The sequence below is a fragment of the Lepisosteus platostomus genome, chromosome 14 (assembly GCF_059453375.1).
Source record: "Lepisosteus platostomus isolate fLepPlt1 chromosome 14, fLepPlt1.hap1, whole genome shotgun sequence".
NCBI classification, from domain to species: Eukaryota; Metazoa; Chordata; class Actinopteri; order Semionotiformes; family Lepisosteidae; genus Lepisosteus; species Lepisosteus platostomus.
The window spans coordinates 18,728,990-18,750,860 of record NC_142624.1 but is presented as its reverse complement, the minus strand read 5'-3'; the positions used below and the strand labels follow the sequence as shown (position 1 = coordinate 18,750,860).

The 21,871-nt window shown below is 38.1% G+C and overlaps 1 protein-coding gene across 1 annotated transcript in view; it reads right to left on the bottom strand.

Moving 5' to 3' along the window:
• Positions 1–21,871, bottom strand: part of myo10l3 (myosin X, like 3) — a 130,027-nt gene that overhangs the window by 4,503 nt on the left and 103,653 nt on the right. The window contains exons 22-38 of the mRNA XM_088607339.1: positions 20,542–20,648; positions 17,435–17,875; positions 16,896–16,935; positions 15,450–16,235; positions 13,721–13,844; positions 12,382–12,625; positions 11,911–12,006; positions 9,624–9,717; positions 8,501–8,556; positions 7,890–8,032; positions 7,273–7,467; positions 6,636–6,793; positions 3,839–3,962; positions 2,934–3,231; positions 1,883–2,090; positions 1,081–1,217; positions 435–558 (exon numbers count right to left, since the gene is read on the bottom strand). Of these exons, the coding sequence (XP_088463465.1) occupies positions 435–558; positions 1,081–1,217; positions 1,883–2,090; positions 2,934–3,231; positions 3,839–3,962; positions 6,636–6,793; positions 7,273–7,467; positions 7,890–8,032; positions 8,501–8,556; positions 9,624–9,717; positions 11,911–12,006; positions 12,382–12,625; positions 13,721–13,844; positions 15,450–16,235; positions 16,896–16,935; positions 17,435–17,875; positions 20,542–20,648 (3,375 nt within the window). The remainder of the gene's footprint in view (positions 1–434; positions 559–1,080; positions 1,218–1,882; positions 2,091–2,933; positions 3,232–3,838; positions 3,963–6,635; positions 6,794–7,272; positions 7,468–7,889; positions 8,033–8,500; positions 8,557–9,623; positions 9,718–11,910; positions 12,007–12,381; positions 12,626–13,720; positions 13,845–15,449; positions 16,236–16,895; positions 16,936–17,434; positions 17,876–20,541; positions 20,649–21,871) is intronic.

Sequence of the window (21,871 nt, the reverse complement as noted above, 5' to 3'; positions counted from 1 at the left end):
CATTAAAAGCATACACGCTGCTTCATCAAACCCATGTGATTTCTAAATCACAGAATTTCTGAAGTATTGTTTTATTACTATCATTATAGCCCTGACCGAGAATAACAGATAAGCAAAAGATGCAAAATATCTATCTTGGATGTTAAGTTTTTTGAATAATTATGACAACAACTATGTACTCATCTTGCTTTAGAGGTTGTTCATCCTCTAAACCAACAGTCATGTCATAATCACATCTCATTATGCATTTGGTCCATTCAGGAACCACTGTATTAATTCTCCAAAATGACAGACGCATGTAAAATTATCCTGCAGAATGCAAAGTTTTGAAAAATGACTACATTGGATAAAATCGTTTGTTGATCTTGCCAAGTAAGTACTTAATGTTATTTTGATATTTTTTACAGCCCTTTAAATTGGCCACTGGGACTCACCTGCTCAAACATGAATGCAAACTCTACGCCATCCTTGGGAACACTCTCCACATCCAGGAAGCAATAGAGTTTAAAATAGAGCCTCCACTGTCCTTCCTCCTCCTCTTCCTCAGTGCCCGCCAGTCTGTTTAAACATCGGAGACAAGTCAATTATAATGGTTCATTTACTCAGATGCTGGCTTCATTCTGAGTCTCGTAAAAGATACCCTAAGGATAATAAGGCAAATTATTGTGTAACAAATTATAAACAAAATGTCCAAGGAATTACTTGCTAAGTAATCTAAAATAATGTATACAATTAATTTATATACCAATCAGCTATTTTTTAATATGAAAAGGCATTTTGAAAAGTCAACCTGACCAAAAGAGTTGAGGTTTATAAAATGCAATGCTTTGTAAATCATCAGGGAATCCTTAAACATACAGTAGAAGCCTAAGAAAGATCAGTTAGAGTACTACCCCACATTAAGCCAAGAGTAGAACTCCTCTGATTAATTTCTGCCAAAATATTCAACACAGAGAGAGTCCTCCAATACGGCACTACAGAAAACATCCTTCTACTAACAGATTCGCTGAGGAATTTTCAGATTCTCCATTGCATGCAGATAAGAGATAATGAGTACAAAGTTCAATGCTCACAACCCACCTCTCAAACTTTGCCAGTACATCGGCCACGATGACACGACTCTCCACTGCTCTATCGGTGGTGTTGTTATGCTCAAACAGGGCAAACATGTTGCGGCTGTCCTCCATCGCCAGGCCTCGGATCAGTTTCTCCACAACCTGAGGGCAAACAGTACGAACAATTTCTGTCACCACTTATAGACTTGCTATTGGACTTGAACCAAGGGAGAATTATATGTTTTATTACTGCTGTTGAACAAGAAGTACACTTTTGATTTTGAAGAAGATATTTCTGTCAATTTTTTGGAGTGGCGTTTTGCTTTTTAAAACAGGGTTTTCCTCAACAATTCCTTAACATTAAGGAGAAAACAGACATTTATTGTAATGGTAATATTATAGTATCAAGGGCAATAGCTATTCCAGTATTTAAAAAAAAATATTTTATACATTATTTTGTACATTAGCAGGTATCCAAACCACTTTCTGGAACAAGGCATCTTTTCAGAATGTGGAGTGGGAATGTTCTTCAGAAGTAAACCATTTATGTATCCCACAAGACTGATACTCACAAATGAATTTAAAGTGAATGTTGGGGCATATTTATATTTATGAGAATATCAACTTGTGTTCTTCTTAGACATAGATCTGTGAATTGAGAGCAGTGGAGTGGAGCAGTGTAAACCAAATTTTGCTTTTAAATCCTCCATGATGTTTTAAAAAAATCCTCATTTCTTTCACCTTATAAGATAACGGGATGGTATAAAACTCGCCACACTTGTAAAGGGGAAGTGAAGAGATGCTGTAAATGACGTAAGTGGACGTACTTCCCCAGCAGTAGTATGGGAGTTGATAGTGATCTTGCAGGAGCCTCCTCCATGGCAGTACACAGTGGTTGTCATCTCTTGCCTGGTGAGCAGTGCTGCAATCTCTTCTTGCGAGGGAACAAACTCTCGTGTCTTGGTCTTCTTCAGGGACTCGCCAATGAAAGTGGCGTACTTCTCTATTTCTGTCCCTGCAAACTGCTCCTTAATCCTGGGGCAGAAAAGAAGACATAGCATAGGATTGAGGACTCCTGTCCTGGAGTACCTGCACTGGCTTCCTGTCAAATTCCGTGTGGACTTTAAAATCCTCATGCTCACCTATAAGCCCGGCATGGCTTGGCACCTCAGTACCTGTCTGACAAATTATCACCCTACTCCCCATCTTGCAACCTTACCTTCGTTCTTCTAATTCTGGTCTCCTTACTGTCCCCCAAGCCCGTCTACATTGTATGGGTGACAGGGCCTTCTCCCGTTATGCCCCCAAGCTCTGGAACTCTCTGCCCAAGGATATCAGAGAGTCACCTTCTCTAAACTCCTTCAAATCCAGACTCAAACTCTTCTTCTTTAGAAGAGCCTTTACTTAACTGGTTCCATTCTTCATCCCTCTGCTTTTCCTAAAAAGTGAATGTCCTAGTACCACCATCCACGGTCTCCTCTGTATATTGTAATTGTGTTTTATCTTGTGTATTCTTTTTATTTATTGTTGTTTTTTATTATTATTATCGCAAAAGGACAAAGAAATCTGACCCCAAAGTTCACAAAATGTAAAGCAGCAGATGAAAGCACCTGAATCTGAAGGCGTGCCGTATCAGATTTTTTGATCTGCTAGTCAAAGTCACAGCTAGTAGTTCTTTTTTGTTTTCTCGAAATTGAGACATACTCTTTGTATACATGCATGGTAGGAAAATGAATAGGATGAAGTACACATTGTTCTTGACATCGAACCTGAAAATGTTGCCTATTGCACAGGTTCAGAATACATCTGTCTGTGAGTTGCAATGCAACAGAGAGCATCTAGACGATGAAAAGAATGAGACGGAAAGATGGATCTGACCTCTTCAGGTGGAACTTGAGATAGCGCAGGATGGCGCGACTGGGGAGGAAGGTGCAGCTCATACAGGTGAGGAGGTGCCAGTGGGCGCGGTTGGCTGCGCTGTTAGGCTGGGGCACATGGTTGGTCTGCTTGATGAGTTGGCAGTAGACTTCATCTCTCAGTGGGCGCAGATCCTGGCAAGTCTGCAGGATGCCCTGGATAATTGGCACGGGGTCCGACACGGTCTCCATTTCCTGCAGTGAGTTGAACATCTTCACCGCCTCATCCTGCAAACTGGCGTAGCCTTTCTCCTTTTGGACTAGCAAGGAAAAACACACAGGACAGTGTTATCTGCAGATGATGGCAGTCTCTTTGATATTTTTTGCAGATTGCTTGATGATTACATAGGACATTATGGCTTATTATCAAGTTTTTTTACACACTGATTCAATGTACCATCTTGGAAAACTGCATAAAAATAATGACTCGCTTTTACAATCATTTTTTTATCAATTCATAACAACCATTAATTTGAGCATTACCATATTACAGTTCCCATGTTTTTAAAATACAGTGCTAAATCATGATTATGGTAGTACAAATTTCAAATATTTTCTCAGAACAAGAGAAAAAATATCTAACCATAATGCATTTAATTAATTCTGGGAAAAAATCCAAGTACAAAGAATCAATTCAGCTCTTTCTAAATAATAGGGGTGGCTCTTGGTTTTTGTATCCAAAACCCAGAAATGAACAGCTCAGAATTTTATTTCAGGAGCTCTATAGGTTTTTATAAAATCATTGACTATCAAAGTCTAAAAACGTAAAAAAAACTAATGAGAAAATGACACAACAGTTTAAATGAATGTCATTTACTACACAGTACAAGTGCAGAACAAGAGTAACTCAGAGAAGATAAGACTCACGATTCAGGTTAATGTCTCCATAGGGAAGGGGAAGTAGAGGGGAATGCAGAGGGTGCTGGGTATATCGGAGGATAGGGTTCCTTCTGTATGTCTGTTCTACAGCGTCTGAGTTCAAACTATTCTCCTGGAAAAACAAGGGTAAGCACTGGGATTAGGAAAAAATACAATATCTATTTCTTTGGTCAAGCTCTGCATGTGACTTTACTAAACAACATTAGGTGAGAAAAACACCTCAATCTGACAGCTCCAGTCTGAAATGCAATTATCTGCACACAGTAAGTAAATGATAAGGGAAAGAAACAGCACACCAAAAGAATTTCATGTCATGAAAAACACATTTCAGAGTCTTTTTCATAGCCAAGCTGACAAATCTTGGATGTGTATATATACTAGAGCAGCAAAACAAAACACAGCAAACAGAATTTCATTAAATATGGTGACTTTTAAATGTCAAATACTGTAGCTCTTGACAATGCTAATTCAGATGCAGACACACCTTTAAAGGAGAAGTGAAGAGATATAGATTGAAAGAGTATTATTGACTTGTTTAAGGCACACAGAGAGATTACAGAGCCTCATCTCAGATCCAGGTACCTGATTAACTACAGCACTTCCTTTGTGACAAATAGGGGTGGCATAGGAGTTCGCCTCCACAGCTGAAATGAAGAGGTGTCATGTGCAATGTGAATTAAGGTCAGTAATGTCTGCCTTAGTTCATTTGCGTATACCACAAAGGATCATACAAAACACTCTCACAGTCTGAGATACAGCAATGTTTTAGTAAAAGGTTTTTAGTATAATGTTGGAAAATAATCCTATCTAGAAATGGCCAATTTCCCATTCATGGAAAAATTAGGAGTCATGGCCTCCTAATAATCCCCATCTATGAATTGTTGTGAACGTACTGGTGCACTATGGCTGCCTTCACATCATTCACATCAGCTCCCATTACCTGTAATGTAAAGTAAAGTACTTTGAGTGGAGTGTCCAGAAAAGCACTATACAAGTGTAAGCAATTATTATTATTATTATTATTATTATTATTATTATTATTATTATTATTATTAAAACCTCTGAGCAAGTACCCATTGTCATGGCCATATGTGCATGATCTATTCCTTTCAAAGGGGACAAATGTGCCTTTTGCCACTGTTTCCAACTATAGTATCTCAATGTTTTATGTTTAGTTTTCATCAAAGCATTCTGACAATTAAACGTTCGGGAAAATTCACATTAAGATGTTTTAATTCGATTCTAGGATGTTTTGGATTCCTGTCTAGCCCCTGACAATTTCATTCCTGAGATCAAGCAATAAAAGATTATGCTACCTATAATTTATCTGATAATCAGTTTCAAAGTAACACCAATTATGCAGGAATTTGGAATTTTAAAAGCAACACACTTGGGTGGGCTTTGACTTCATTGTTAAAAGGCATGTGAAAAGATAATATATTACACTATGTTTCTGCCTTAACATTAGCTGGCAATGTTCTGGGTTAAACAACAACGGTATGGTCACTATAACCGCAAACTGATTTTTCAAACAATTGAAGGATTTAAAAATTCAATTAAAACTCTGAAGTTTAAAAAAAATTCAGTCTGTGAACAAATAGCTGACTTCTTCCTGGATACTTTTTCTAGAATCTGGCACCAATTACTTCAGTTTAAGGAGTCCTGCACACAAACCCCCACTTCATTGTGTGTGCTGTCTGACTCTCTGCCTTCTCCTACTCGCTGTTTGTTATACTTGATGTAAAAAAAACTTATCAACTGAGAGGTACTACTACTTTGGATCCTACAATTCTATGTAATTGTATAGATGTAGTAGCTCCACCTGTCTGATGCTAACATTTTATTTTGTAGTCTCCAATGTCTTTAAGGCTACTGCTGTCTACTAAGGAACCAAGAACTCTTCCAAATATTCTGGAAAACTATGAATAAATCTTAAAAGTATTTCCTTTCCTGGATGAAATTCTGGAAAATTTAATGGGCCTCAAATTAACCATCTCAAATCACGTAATTTTATATGAAAATTTACGTGTTTCATTACAAAAGGTACAGTACTGAAATGGCTCTTTTGAGAATGACAGTCATATCAAACCTGCCTTTAGTGATCCTGTATTATCTCTCTACAGAATGAAATCTTCGAATTGGTTTATCTGTCAGTTATCAAGCTCTATTACAGCTCTATTAAGGTTTAATTTAGGTATTAAGGTTTAAGACATACCTTCCTAATGAGAATTTTATATTTCTATGAATGGCACTAAATCTACTCTGAAATCTGTTTTGAGCAGTGTACCAAAAATTGTTTAGTTAGGCCCATTATTTTTTATCTCTGGGTTATCTTCTTTCTAAACACAAATTCAATCTTACTTCAAACATAAATCTAATTTTTATGCTGGTGATACCCAATTGTACACTTGTCCTTTAATGACCGTCAAGTTGATTCAATATCTAAACCGTCTGCTTGTCCACATTCAAAATGTCAATGCACTTGCTACAAAATGGACTTTTGTTTTCTAACAGAAGATCCTCTGTAAATGTGTTGTAGTTATAGGTTTCTTATGATGGCCAGCAGATATTAACTGCCTTAACTATTCATAGCTAAAATGCTGCATTAAAATACTTGCAACTGCAACACCACCTACGGGTCAAATTTCTGAGGTTTGTCCAGTGGTGCACTTTTTTCAGTTTGTATTAAAAAATTACCCACTACATACTGTTGTTTGATCTGTCAACAGATATACTATAATAGTAAAGCAGCACTCTATCTGTCTGGTACATTCCCACATTTTACCTTTATGTCCCTGATCAGCTGCTGTGTTGGTGTCTCAATGGGCACCTTATTGTCGATCACACCCTGTATGGCTGTGGCCCATCTCATGGCTTCGTTCAGCATCTTGGTGTAGAGGCGATAAGAGTGCTTGCGTCCATGGACAATGATGTTCCAGTAACCTAGAGAGATAAGTGAAGAAATTAGATAAGTACATCTTTAAAACAAGAAAAAAATGTAAATATAACAAAGTAGTTCTAAGATCCCAAGCTTCACAGTGAATTAAAATAACATAACATCAATCTACCAAAGTATTTTAATAAAAATCATTTATGTATCATGCACCTCGTAGACATATTCCTCAAAAAAGTAAAGAAAAAATAGCAGAGTACACACTTAGAGATAAGGAAGATACATAATAAAGTGATTTTAAAAGAAGGAACAAAAAAATATCACAATTATTTTTTTATAGAACCTGGAAATTCTGAAGTGGCGTTAAAGACTATTCTGTGACAGAGGTTTGCTACATTTATACTGCCTAACCATAGTCTAGCTACCACTTGGACTAATAGGTTTATTACCTTCCCTTATCCATTGTCTAAACATTAACATTTATAAAACAGAAAGCACTAATCTAAAGCAAGTGAAAGCAAGGACTTACCAGACTCCTTGAATATCTTCTCATCAGGCTGCACCACAGAGCAAAGGCTGTTGAGGACAAGTGTGCCCAGCTTGGAGGAGCTGCGCTCTGAGGACTTGTAGTAGTCTAGAGAGTTGTTGGTGAGGACAAACCAGCGCTTCTTCAGCTTGAGCGAGGTACTCTTCCCCCCAGACTTCACTTCTTTGTGGAGCCAGCCTGAGATAATAGGATTGACAAGCAAAAGGTGAGAGACATGCCTATAACTTGTATAAGGTTCCTAGGTTCCTTTTTCACAGTGATTAAGCAGCCACCCATGATTGTCTGATGCTCAGACTACCATGTAATTTGCTTTATGATTTACTCATTTACTCATGGTCTCTTTTAAATTCTAACTACTTATTGATAGTTTAAGTATAGTTTCACTAAATGTCTGTACACTTTCATAAGAACAAGTAAAACTTCCTTCTGCATGTAAACAAAAGTCTAAAATTTCAACATTGTAAGTCCCTCTGGATAAGGGTGTCAGGTTATAAGATAATAAATGAAATACTACTAATATTAATACCACTGCCACTATGTAAAACTAGAAGTCACAGTCTAATTTTGTCGCCCATTTGAAAGCCCAAGAGCCCAAGTACCTCTCACTAAGAACTCCTGCCCATCAATTTTGGAGTCTCCCTTAGGTTTCTGAAGCAGGCTGATCCAATGATGCATCTCTTCAGGAGTGTCTGTGTTGCAGTGGATTACTCGGTTTGCTGTGATGATCACAAAAGAGTTGGGCCTAAAAGGAGAGACAACAAAAACAGCACTTTCAGCATAGCTACATCCCACTGCTTACTATATGTTTAGTTCTTCAATCAACTTCCTGTCCTTCATGACTTTAATAATCAGATTCCACCTTCCAACTATTAATCTCCTTTGTGAGGTGTTAAGTCTTTACTTAGGGTTGTTAGCTGAAATGGGATTTCCCTTTGCATATTATTTATTGCATACAGTGGTATGCATTTCCATACAAGTACTAATACAGTATACAAGCACCACAGGAAATCTGTTCTCAGTGACAATTTTTCTTTAGAATGAAAAATATTTTCCAGTACAGTGATTATCTGATGCAAAACATCAGAAATGAAAACATGGTTTAATTTTGTACCGTTTAAAGTGCCATTTTTGTACGTCCTTTTGTGCTTTTCATTGATTCGTCTGATAGAAAAAAATGAGGCTCCAACAATGTTAGACAGAGGGCATTTACCTGTCAGGATTGTCTGAGGCACAAACGGAGTCGATCAGTCCGACATCGAGAGTCCCCTGGAACATGGAAAAACACACAGCATGTTAAAAAGAAAAGATACCATTCTGTAAAAGAAGACTAGTCCTAGAAGTCATATACAACAGTATTATTTAAAGATATAGTAAATCATAAACCAAAACTTTGACCAAACAGTTGCAACATCCATTTGATCTCATTTGATGGCACCTTTCTAAATTCCAGATACTTTTTGCACCATTGACTGAAAACCTGAAACCATTTTTGATAATAATTTGGTATCAGAAGGTGTACTGAATTCTTTCATTAGTCATTTGTCTAATACTCATACATGTCTATCAAAAAGTAGTTCATGTCTATGCTGCGGCAACAGTATGATTTTGTATTTATTTTTATTATTTACTATTCTATTATTGAAAAACAATTTAGATTTGCCAATTATTTTTTCTAATTATACAAACCATCATATCAATTTGGAATCACTAACTGTATCTACACGTTTCAGCTCATAGTAGCTACTCCTGTAGCCACTTGGGCAGAATGGCATGCAGATAGGCTGCTATGACACATCAATTTTTTACATTCTACAATCTCTTTTGCAAGTTAGAGGACATCCAGTGTTGTGTCCCTCACTGGAGTCACTGTGTGCCAATTGTGCGGCAGCTCTTGAGGAATCCTGATCACAGCTGGATAGAGACAAGACTCAGGCTCATTTAATATTTAATTTCACGACCCGTCGACCGCTTAAGTACTGTTGGTGTCAAGTCTCACTTGTATACCTCTGCTTCTGAGCTATTTGATTGCATGAGATATGAAATCCACCAGTGAGACACACTGATACTCAATCATTGCAATAATCACGTCATCTAGTTTTATTTAGATAACATTCCTGATATTGAACCTCCTAGCTAGTTAAGTGCTGGTTACATTGCATTCTTATTTTCACATCTCACTTTAAAACTCATTATATATTTCTGTTTCTCAAATGGAAGTTATGTTCTTGCTTTTAACTGGGCCTTTTAACATTTACTGCAGATCAGATTTCGTTGTGTATGAGACAAACTGCTAACAGAAAATCAGTGTAATGCAGTGAAGAGGGAATGCTGACCACAGCATTTTTGGGGTTAGCCTGCTCATCCTGCATCTCCAGCAGCTGCTCTGTAGTGGCGCTGTGAACCCGACTCAGCACGTTGAACCAGCCACTGAAACAACAGGGAAAAAAGCAGAGACAAGGCACGATTAGGCCATGATGCACTGCAGCTAGTGTGCAGTGCAGACGTTCAATATTGAATATTGAATTCTGAACTACCATCTCATACAGAATGACATTGCAGCAGACATTTTATAGTGTGCTTTGCTGAGCACATGCACGTTCTGAATGGAAACCTTCAAGTCTTGCATAAAGTCTGAATATCCATCTACCTCCTTCCCAAAAACAAATTTTGCAGCACAAATTCATCTGTTTAATGGGAATGAGATGTTTCACAGAAGATATGAGTAATAGCAAGATGACTTTATTCTGCCCTGTTTGAGTAATGAGAGAATTTATTGTATAATACTGCCTTGTGCTACAGTTTGACCAGTGCATGATGAGGTCATTAAAGCTGCTCTAAGTCTGTGTGCTTTGGCTCTCAGTGTGGTTCTGGGGTGTTTACTGAAAATATTCACTTGAATGATTTCATATTGTCATCTTGGCAGGAATATGGTGGTAAGAGAAAGCCAGTGAGGAAATAGCTTTTGTATGAATAAAAGATTGAGAAGAAACATGGTACAAACATTATACATGTTTAAAATATATACTGTACGGTACATATACAGTACAGTATACATGCACATTGCCTTGTAAAGCTTTACACTTTGAAATAGCACATAATATTTGTTACATACAGTCCTCCACACTTTTTAAAGCAAAAAACAAAAAAGTAGTAATTAATCAGAACGAAAAATGGAACTCGTTATTGCTTAGGTGTTAGGTACACAAATTACTTTATTGAGCCACACAATTAGGTTAACAGCCTCTGTGTGCAATTATACTGGTTAAGAATAAGTAAGCAAATGTCTTTGAGTGGCACAAAGTCCTGACTTGAATCCTATTTATATTCAATATTCTGTACATTGATCTTTTTGATCAACTTGAAAATTGTTATCCGTACGTGATCCAAAAACAACATGAGAAAGACTTTCCCAAAAATTAAACTCCCAGCCTCTCTCACCTACGACCTTATGGTGCCTTCTCTCTTTATCAAAACTCAAACACACATTGAAATCTACAGTACCTCTACCTCACATGTCAATTATTTTGTATCCTTTATTTCATTCTGTTGATGCATGATTTTGCACAACTGCTGTTATTTTGCACATTATCTGTTGTCTCCGTCTTTCTTTTCTTATAGAATTGTATTGTTGTTTTTTGTACCACTTACCGTCTGAGAGCTAGCTAAATAGCATTTTGTTATACCATATACCTGTGTATGAGTATAATGACAATAAACTTGAACTTGAAATGCCCGTAGTAGTAACCCTTATTGCCAAACACTTTTGCTACCTAAGGTGCTTCCATCAAAAATTGAGCTCACTGGTACGATTACTTATGCAATCAACACATTTTATTTTCTTTAGTTTCTCATATTTAGTTTGTCTTACTCTTAGATGTGTTCAGTTTGAGAATTCAGGTTTTGAATACAATATTAGGTTTAAAACATGTGTATGTATCATTTTGTAATTTCACAAAGTGAGATATCATAGAAAGGGGCAGAATCCCTCTGTATGTACTATGTATAAATGCATTGACATAGTTTTGTATACTTTGACATAATATATTTTAAAGATTTTGTATACTTGATTCAAGTCCCCTTGTTGTTACCTAGGACACTCTTTTAAGCTCTTGAATGTATCTGGCTGCTCTTCTCTAGACAACAGGAATATCTATTTTAAAGTGATGATATCTGTACACAATATTCTAAATGAGGTCTTATTAGTGCATTGTACTTTTTAATGCATGAAGAACTGTGCCCACATTTGATTATTTTTAGTTTTCACTTACGAATGATCTATTGACAGGATATTAACACTGGATAGGCTGGCAAAAGGTAGACAAATGGAGCAATTGTTGAAACCCCAGATTGGAGGATGATGAATGACCAACATGTCTGGACCTGAAGTGTCTGCTTCTTTATTGTATATCATCATCATATTCAAGCTAGAGAAATAAGAGAACCACAGAACTTGTTCCACAAGATTTATATCTTTCTTTCAGTTTACTTTAGAAATGGTATTGGCCAGCTTTGGCATTTCATTTCTTTAAAGACAAAACATGGAACTCTATATGTTGATTTACACAAGGAATCTTGGGTCTGATAACAAAGGCAAGGCGCTAAGAGCCTCAAATGACACACCTGGCATCCTCTGGTGACTCAGCCACAATATGATAGGTCCTTTCCTCTGTCACAATATCCAAGGCATTCTCCTTCTCGTGGTTATCGACAATCTCTCTGCAAACAGACCCACGTTAATAATTAATCTTACAGTTGTTGAGTGTCGAGTCTATCTTTTATACGTTAAGTAGAGTCTGGGCACATTAAAATGAGCAGCCCCTCCCCAAAATAGTAGAATAGTCCTGAGGTTTACTACAGTACTTCTCACCTAGTTGCATTAATTTAGGTAATGCAAGATCTCTTGCATAACACACAAGCAAAGCCTACATCAAATATGTATGTGTCTTTTACATTTTGAGCTTTGTTCTTGACACAGTAATGTTTTCTCTTAGGGTGGTCACTATAATATGCCAGGGCTCTATTAAAAAACAAGTCCAGGTGGAAAAACACCCCTTATAAATAACAGAGAGAAAAGTATAGATGTGCTCTCACTTGGCTGCCCTGATGTCAATGGTGCCCTTAAGCTTCTCTTCACTGTCGTTCTCAAAGTACATGAGCTTGGATTCCCGCAGGACAAACCAACGCATCTTCCAGTTGCGGCGGGAGAGTGTGGACAGGCCCCCACCCTTTTTGTACAGCCAACCAGACTTCAGGGACTCCTGCTTGGCTCTAAACCACATGAAGGTCTCATCCTTCAGCACACACCAGCGCCGTCGCCATGGGATCATCAGACCGCCTGCGCAGGAAGGAGAGGCCAGTCTCATATAAGACCATCAGCTTTATATAGAATAGTGCATATTGTAGGTTGCCATTCATGGTAGGACCAGGACCAAGACCAAGAGAGGAGAAGCTAGGTTTTAGTCTAACTATACTGAATGCAATGCAAAGCAAACTAGAATATGAAACATCTACACTTTTAAGCATTTGAGATATTAATATTTTCAATAAGTAACGTAATACACTATTCATCTTATTTTTATAGCTAGTTTTACTTTCTACAGCCCTTAGGAGTGGTAGGAATGGTTCTGCCACAAGAACTTTACACCAAGGGTTTACATGACACATGCCACTACACATTGTCTAAACATTTTGGATCTCCATGAAAACGTATTTTAACCACTATATATATTTCATATTGAACTTCATACATAACATCATCTAACCACACCCTGTAGAGTTTATTCTGTTGATTAAAGGCTAGCCAAGTTTCAAACATATGATCTTGGGAATGAGAGATACAACTCAATTAAGCAATTAAATACATTTTTGCAAACTTTATTTGACTCTCAGCCAACTTGACTGTGTCCCTCTGTCTGTGGCTCTGTCTGGTATTTGTCTGACACAGTTGACTGTGCTATTTTATAATCACATTGTAAAAATCAATTATTTACAATTATTTACAATGAGGGAGAGGAAAACTAAGACTTAAGAAACAGATTTCCAGTATTAAAGAGTTTTATTATTATTAATAATAAAAATAATAATAACATAATACAATTATTATTACTAGGATTCATAAAAATCAGATTTACTGAATGAACTCAAAAACATTTAGCTGAATTAGATGGCAACTGTTCTGAGTTGGTGGAAAGTAGCACCAGGATTTGATATACCACAGAATTATAAATTAACTCGGTTACACTCTGCTTTTTTTAGTTGATTTCTGAGGTATCCTCTTCTTCTCATAATGAAAGAAGAACTGTTATGTTAACTAAAATTAAACAAATGAAAACAAAAGAAAGTGCAACAATCGGGCTTAAATGTTTTGCATGGGAGTTACATAACAGTTGGCCTGCAGTCCTGAAGGTGTGAAAACAAACTGTGCACTCACCCTTCATGTAGAGGTAGCTGTGGAAATATGGAGGGCCTGACCCATTGAAGAGGCTCAGTCTGCCATTAGAGATTTCCTCATCTGTGTCAATGTAGCCATCATTGTCATCATCGCTGTCAATGAACTGGAGAAAAGAGACAGATTATCTCATCTGAAGACAGTCATTTTCTATGTCTTTCCCTTAACCTGCAACAAAAATCTGCATTTATGTGATTCTCTCTTTTCTTTCTCATAATCTGTAATGTTTTTTCTACTTGTAAATCATGCTATCTCTTTGCACTGTAATGGAATTTCCTGTAAATCCACAGGCTTCTAGATAACGGCTGAAAGATGCCTCTATCTGTAATTCCTCAGTTTACACCACTGAAAACCCCCACAAAAATTGTTTAATACCTGAAAACCTTCACTAGGGACAATGAGTTATGGGTGAATTAGGAACTAAGTTAGGAAAGCATCTTGCATTTTGAAAACATATTGAGAAAACGATTCAACTCCACTCTAAAAAGCACCCATGGTATGTTTCTATTCAGCACATCACAGCTGCCAAGCATATGAACGAATTTCAAGCAAAAACAACTTGAGTGAATTTTAATCATATGCGGGTTAATGGCAGGGGAGAACAAAGGAGTTTCTGAAGAAACATTCCTACATTTTCCCCTTAGGGTAACTAGGCTGTCCCAGAATAGGCTTAATTTAACTGAATTGCCTCTATTTACACTTAGTAGCTTTCATGTTCAGCAGCACATGGATTGAAGCACAGATGAAAAGAGTTAGCATGACTGCAATAACGCTTGCTGCCTTCTCTGAAGAAAATATAAAAACATCAAACAGACTATCAAATATGAAAATTATGCATCTTATAGATGTAGAACATGCAAAAAAGTGTTATTAACTACTCTAGTACTTTACAGAGAAGTTTGAGGGTATTTTAATTTAAAGTGTCTTTGTAATATGTAAATGTACTGGCTTACATTTTGTAAATAACTTTTCCAAATGTTTTTTTCTTTAATTTCCTATTTACTTTACAGAGTGCAAATCTTGTGGATTTGTTCATTTTAATAAAGCTATACTGAGCAAAATGAATCCACTGTCTAACATTTGTATTTTTAACTCAAGTATTACATTTTAAAAACTGAACAAAATAATTACCTCCAATATTTTTTGAGAAATAATTCACTATTAGCAAAACTAGTTTCACTAGCAGATAACAGAAATTAGGTTATTCCTATTCATCCAAATGATCTAACAGATATTTTCATTGTGGATTTTATGCGTTTCTCTAAAATATTTTTAAAACATTCCACCTGATGGGAATGTATCCAGTAAATTAACATTATTGGAGAACAACAGGTCCTATAAATCAGAAGAGTTATAAAAAAGTAAAGAAAATACCGTCATACAAATACACTCACTCACTTTATGTCTTTCTTAACTGAACTCTGCTTCTAAAACAAAATCTGAAACACTTGGCAACTCCATTTTAAATTTCATACTCAGTGGATCATCATGTTAGACGGCCAATCACAATCTGGTTCTAATCCTGGTTTACCTCATCTAGTTTCTCAATTATTTAATTAAACAATAATTGCTATGACAAGTTTATATCAATCAACGAGACTGTTGAAAAGTGAAAGCTGGATAACATTTGACTGTACATTTTAAAACTTGACATAAATCTGGAGCTCATACTGACAATCCATTGCCTAACAACAGGCTTACTGCCACTCACTGAATCTGAGCTGCCCCGATATGAGTCCAGGCTGTTATAAGTGCAGGTGGATTTGCGTAGGACCTCCTCATCTGTTAAGTGTCCATCATTGGTGCTGCCTGCATCTCCGGAGCTGGCCAAGGCCTCCTCAAACTCGTCATGATCATAGTCAGACTCCAGGTCTGGGGGAACATTGTAGATGGGCTCCTCCGAGTCAGCCAGGCTCTCGGGAATGGCTTGGTCAATGCTTTGGTAGTCATCGCCATCATCCTCTGTGACAGCGGGAGGGGGAGGAAGACAAGGAGGGGGAAGGGGACAAGATTCGGAGGTGCTTAGTGCTTCCTGAGGAACTGGGGGAGCTTCCTCCACTATTTCTGGGGCAATAAGATCTGGCGGAGGGGGAGGGAGGTTGGCAAAGATGTCCTCCTCGGCGCCGGGGAGGGGGTTGGTCTCGTCTTCAGCGTGGAAGCCCTCATCCACCTCCTCCTCTGCTAGGGGGGCAGTGGTGGTCTCCGAGGGCTCGTTGAGATTCTCCTCGCTGGAAAGAGAGTGCTCCAGGCCCCCAAAATCCAGCAGCTCCAGGAACTCCTGGGCCACCCGCGAGGCCTCTTTCTCCAGACGGCGGATCTCGGCCTCGCGGCGCAGCTGCAGCTCGGTCCGCGAGGTCTCACACAGCAGCGACACGCCATCCTCCCGCTGCTTCTGAAGCCGCTCGATCTCCCGCTCCAGGCGCAGGATCTCCTCCATCTGTCGACTCTCCTCCTCCAGGACCTGCGGGCTCGGAGTCCGAGGAGCTGCCTGCTCCTTCTGGGAAAGGGGGGAGAGGGAGGAGCATGAGAGAAATGGGGCGAGAGATGTGTTTAGTGAAAAGTGGTTTGTTCATTTTAAAGCAGCGAGTGAAGCAGTCCTGCAGTTCAGTTAATACATCATTAATTCATCATAAAAGTTCTACATTTTACAAATACAATCAACCCAAACTGACAATTTGAGACAAATGTGGTCTAACGCATTCCAGAGGTTTCAGCTGTGAAGACATCACAAAAAATAGAGATAAATGACATGAAGAACAATGTGCCAAAATAATTAACTTTGCAAGGAGAAGGAGCAGCACTCAGGTTACAGACTGACCCCTCCAACCTCACTTTGATGTCTCATTTTAGATACTGTCAAAAATCTATAAACTCTTTCACCTATTGCATAATGATTTGGATCCTGAGCCAGAACACCTTCTACGAGCATACATACAAACTGTAGCGCAAGGTACCATTCTTGATATTTCATTTTGTAATGCACATTAAAAAAAAAAAACATTTGATAGAGAGCTCAAAAAGTCTTTTATACAATCAGTTTAAAAGTTGGATAATTTGAATCTTCCGATTTATCTACATTATAACGCCAATGTTTTAAATACACCTATTTACTGCACAAGGCCACTTTGTTAATATTTTTGTAACAGTAAGAAATTACCTTTGGAGAAAGAAACTCTACTTCCAGTCTTTCCATCTCTCTACAAGAAAATTAAATAGAAAAAATACTGTTAATCTTACCAGCACTGACAGACGTGATTAGTACTGATTAGTATTTGCACTCTTCAAAATGGGCATTTGCAAAAAGGTTGTCCATTAATTTATAATTGGTTATGGACTTTTAAGTGTTCAATAATTTGATACAATTATTCTCAAAATTAAAGTCATTATGGGAAATGTGGTCATATTACTAATGAAGTGGCATAGTTTGTGTCTTCTTAATTGGAATTCTGTTACAGACACTAAATGCTTTCCTGCTGTTTTGCACCATGTGCTAAATTCTAGATTATATGTTGCAATTTTTTAAATGTATAAAAACAATATAATGGTAAAACTGTGGTAAATGCAATTCAAACCGTTATTACTCTACGTTATGTCTGATGTGTAGTTATTTGTTCTGAGTACAGGATTAATGCCAAATGCTGCTGCCTCTGAGGAGAGAGAAAATTGAGCCCCAGAGCAAGGGAATATTTTCCATACCTGCTCTGTCTTTCTTCCTGTTTCTGCACGCTCACATCCGTCACGCTTCTTCGCTGTAACTCCTCTTCTTCCTGTCGAGCCTTCAGCTCCTCCTCTTCCTGCCGAGCCTTCAGCTCCTCCTCTTCCTGTCGCCTACGGATTGCTTCCTCTTCCTCTTTCCTCTTTAGCTCCTCCTCTTCCAGTCTCTTCCGCTCTGCAGCGGCTTCTTCCTCTTTTCGTCTCCTTTCCTCCTCCTCCTCTCTCTTCCTCCTCTCCTCCTCCTCTCGTCTGCGCTTCTCCTCGAGGAGCTGTCGGTACAGAGAGCGGGCCAGCTGGCCACGCCAATGCTTCTGAAACACCAGAGCAGCCGCCTGCAGCCGCAGAAACATGCGCCTCCAGAAATGGGCCCGATAGTTCTTCTGGATGGTGATGATGCTGGCCAGGACCTTCTTGTAGTGCTTCCTATGGGATTTAATGGATAAATAAGAGTGTATAATTGTTGCCCTTTCATGCATAAGAGACTGAAAGTAATATTGCAATTGAGGCTATGACTAAGATATAAACATTTTAAAATACTACCACATCAAAAGAACAGCAAAGTTTGCCTCAGGTATTCTTTTCCTCAGGTAAACATGATCCCAAAATACTATACAAGAGACGACAAGGTGTTGTTGGAACTGAGAGTTAATTGCATTGGTCTGGTGGTATTTTCCCAATTGTAATGAAAGTAGTAATGTAGTTTGTAGACCATTATCTAGGTTAACTATTCCTAGGCTCAAAGGAACATCAGGATAGGATAAAGGGACTCTGTCTCATTGGTCTTGAACAAAAGAGAATAAACAGGGATTTAACTAAGTATTCAAAATCTTTAAAAGGTAAGATAAAGTCATCCCAAGTGAATACTTCTAGCTCAACAATGAAACTGGACTCCAAGGTCACAAATGGAAACTTAGGTGATGCATATAGGAGGTATAAAGAGTAGTAGGAGCCCATAACATATTGACTCAGTCAATATGTTAAAACTGACTCTTTGAGAGGTTTCGGTTTCAAGAAATGTATATGATGCATCCAAATTAGCAATATAGATTTGACTGGCGTCCCTTCATTAGTATACCTTCCGATGTACTTAAATGAAGTTCTTCCACCTCATAGTAGTGTAGTGAGGTAGAGGAACTTGACTTAGTGAGGAATTTCACCTCACTACAACTAGGCAAACTTTGACTTGGTGCCAATGACAGTGGGTGCTATTCTACTGCAGATACCTGCCACCCTGGTCATAGAGAGCAATTGGTTTGCTGGTTTTATAGGCAGCCTTAAACTGTCAATACGGAGTGTCCTGGAACGCATGCTAAACCCTCCTAATTTAGCAGCTGCTTGATCCAATTGTAAGTTGTTCCAAGCTGAAACAGAATGAAAACCAGCAGAAGGCAATGTTGATAGCTTATTGCACTTAGTAAAGATGTCCTTCTATTATTTCTCTTCCATTGTACAAACAATAGGGCAAATGGCAGGAGAAGTTTTATTTTCCTTCTATGACTTTACTTCAGGAACCACTAGGTTCTCAGAGAGACCACCCAGTTAGATGTCTCCTTGCTCAGCAGTCTGTGACTGAATGAAAACATCCTTTGTCCACTGGCTACAATCAGACCTCCTAATAATTTGTATTTCTGACCTAACCTATACACCAAATCTGAAAGACTACTGTACTTAATAAAGCCCCTGTAGTATCTAATTAAAACTGACATCAGATCACAGAAAACCATTGTATAAGAATGGTTTATCCTACTGATGGATGATTTAGGTTGTAAAATTCCCTAATATCTAGGGTAGATACAATATGCTGTTTGTAGTGTATTCTAGCAAAGCCTGAGCAAACACCTGGTAGAATAGATGGCAAAACCCATTCAGTAATATGTTTTAAAACTGGGCTGGAGTTGCCTTCAAAGAAAACAATCTTTGCAAAACAAACAACTGATATTATTGGCTATTAACTACTCCATAATATTACGTATTGATTGGCCCATATTTTGCTATTCAGCCCATATTAACCCAAGTCAGTTTTGACACAAAAGAGGACAAATTTCATACTTAAATCAAGGACTGATCTAGTAGTAACATTTATAAGGGAGTTTACATATACACCTGAAAGACAAAGGTAGCAGTATGACTTAACCCATTTAATATTAATCATTTTAGTACTGAAATATACCTTAATCTGTGTACATTCCAGGTAAACATACAAAGGAGGTTCACTGCGACCAGACAGTTGAGATCTGTAGTGGTCTTTTGTCTTCCAGTGATTTATTTAGTCACATTATTTTTAAGCTTTGCACTAAATTGGCAGCTACTAACAACATTAACCCTAAGCACACTTGTCTGATTTGAATATGTCTAACAGTTCATTCCATTCCTTCAGTGCTTTCCATCTACCTCTTAACCCTTCAACACAAGAGCAGGAAAAAAAGGAACAAAAGATTCGTCTTTATTCTATATTCACCCACAGTATACCACCACCTCTTTGATAAGTAACAAAAGAGGCAATATCTATCTTTCATTTAACCAAAACACAATAACTACAACATAAAGGTACGTGTACAATTTGTTTTAACACTGTAATGAAGCATACTTTGGTATCTGTTGCTTCATCTTAAAAGCATTCAGTACAATGTTGCCAGCATTGCATATTGTAAGTTTTAAAATGAAAATAACAATTTTAAATGCAATTCAAGGGCAGAAAAAAACATTCTTCCAAGCTTAACATCTCTGTCTAAAACAGTAGATTACGATAATGATTCCATAACTGTAAAATAAAAATCATGAAAATATATAATGACGACTAGCACAAGACAAAATGTTTTTTTACAAACTTTCCAATTCTTTCAAGTCAATTGCCCATCCTTCCTCTTCCTGGCATGTTATTATTAATAGTTTTTTCAAATCACAGTTCTTGTGCTTAGCACTCTGTGTCACCTGTCTACGAAATCCAGGGTTGGACTATTCGGATTTTGGTTTAAAGTGCACATTTTCTGCAGCAGAATAAAACTCACAGTTCAGAGGTCTGATACCACAAAACCGCCTGTACATACACCTCCCAACCTCTCCGTGTTTCTCCCATAAGGATCACTAACCTTGCCACATAGCTCAGAATATGGGCTCGGATCACCGCGCCAGCCTGTCTCCGGACTGCCTCCCGCTCCTTCTCCAGCCTCTGCTCCAGCGCTTCCTTCAGGAACACCTGCAAGACGAGTGAGACCACGGAGGTTGAAGGTGGAGAAGGGCGGGGAATGGGGGGCGGGGGGTGGGGGTGGGTGAATCTGAAAGACTAGGTTTGGGGGGAAAGTGAGGGAAGTTGTCGATGTTTCTTCCTGGATGTGGTAGAAATTATCCCCCAGAGTCACAGAGTCAAATGCGTGCTATGACAGGTTGTCATTGCACTGAACACAGGCTGCGTGGAAAAGTAGTCCTGCTGCTGCTACGGCCTCCCCTCTTGTACTGACGTGCTCAGGGAGGGACAGTTTGATAGAGAAGGGAGAAGGGGGGAGGTAAAGTTGTGAATGGCTGCAGTCCAAAGCTAAGGCCACACCTCTCCTTGCTCTTGTAAAGGCAGAAAGAAACCGGGTTATAGACACACACAACTTAACCCCTTCCTATCCTATGGTAGCAATAGGAAATAAAGCCCCCTGCAGTACTGTATAAATAAAAAGGGAGCTTGGAGTTATTTGGCCTTAAAACCAATTCATCGCTATCAACCTAATAGCGCTGTACATTTTAGTCTTGATTTTATTGATATTTTATGTCTTAGGCTTAGCTGCCACAGAAGTCAATTGTAAAAAAGTACAAGTAAAAAAAACATGTGGACATTTTTTGAATATTGTAGGATGATAAACAGGTTCCTAAGGGTAATCTCATACTAATTTAAATTGAAATTAATATTACCTATTGACCCACCTTAAATGTTGCAAAAAACTTAGTTGAGTGCTGACCTATATTTTTAATGAGGCTAATCCATTTTCTAAGATACAAATTGTGTGTGTACAGGCTAATGAACAATCACAATATTTTGCTTCCTGATGCATTCTTCCAAGGGTCAGCAATGACAATTTCCAAGCCTACCGTAGAGAGTCTGTGGGGGTTATATTCACTTTATATTAACAGAATTTCAGATTAGATTTGTCTCCTGCAAAATGTGAACAATGATGTTTTGCTTTGGTTGCTGTCAGCAATCCGTTATATAACAGAAAACTAAAAATACAAGATGTCCTCCATATTTTATAAGAATTTCTAAGAAGAAGTTTTAAGATTTAAGGTTTCATAAATAGAATATCGTCTGTACACACTGACAGTTCGCTTGAAACACAGGGCTCAGCTTTAACCTGCAAAATAAGACTCTGAGACATTTTGCATCAAAGCATAGATCAGGAAACAAGCCAGGGAAAACATGGTAGATGGAAAGAAAGT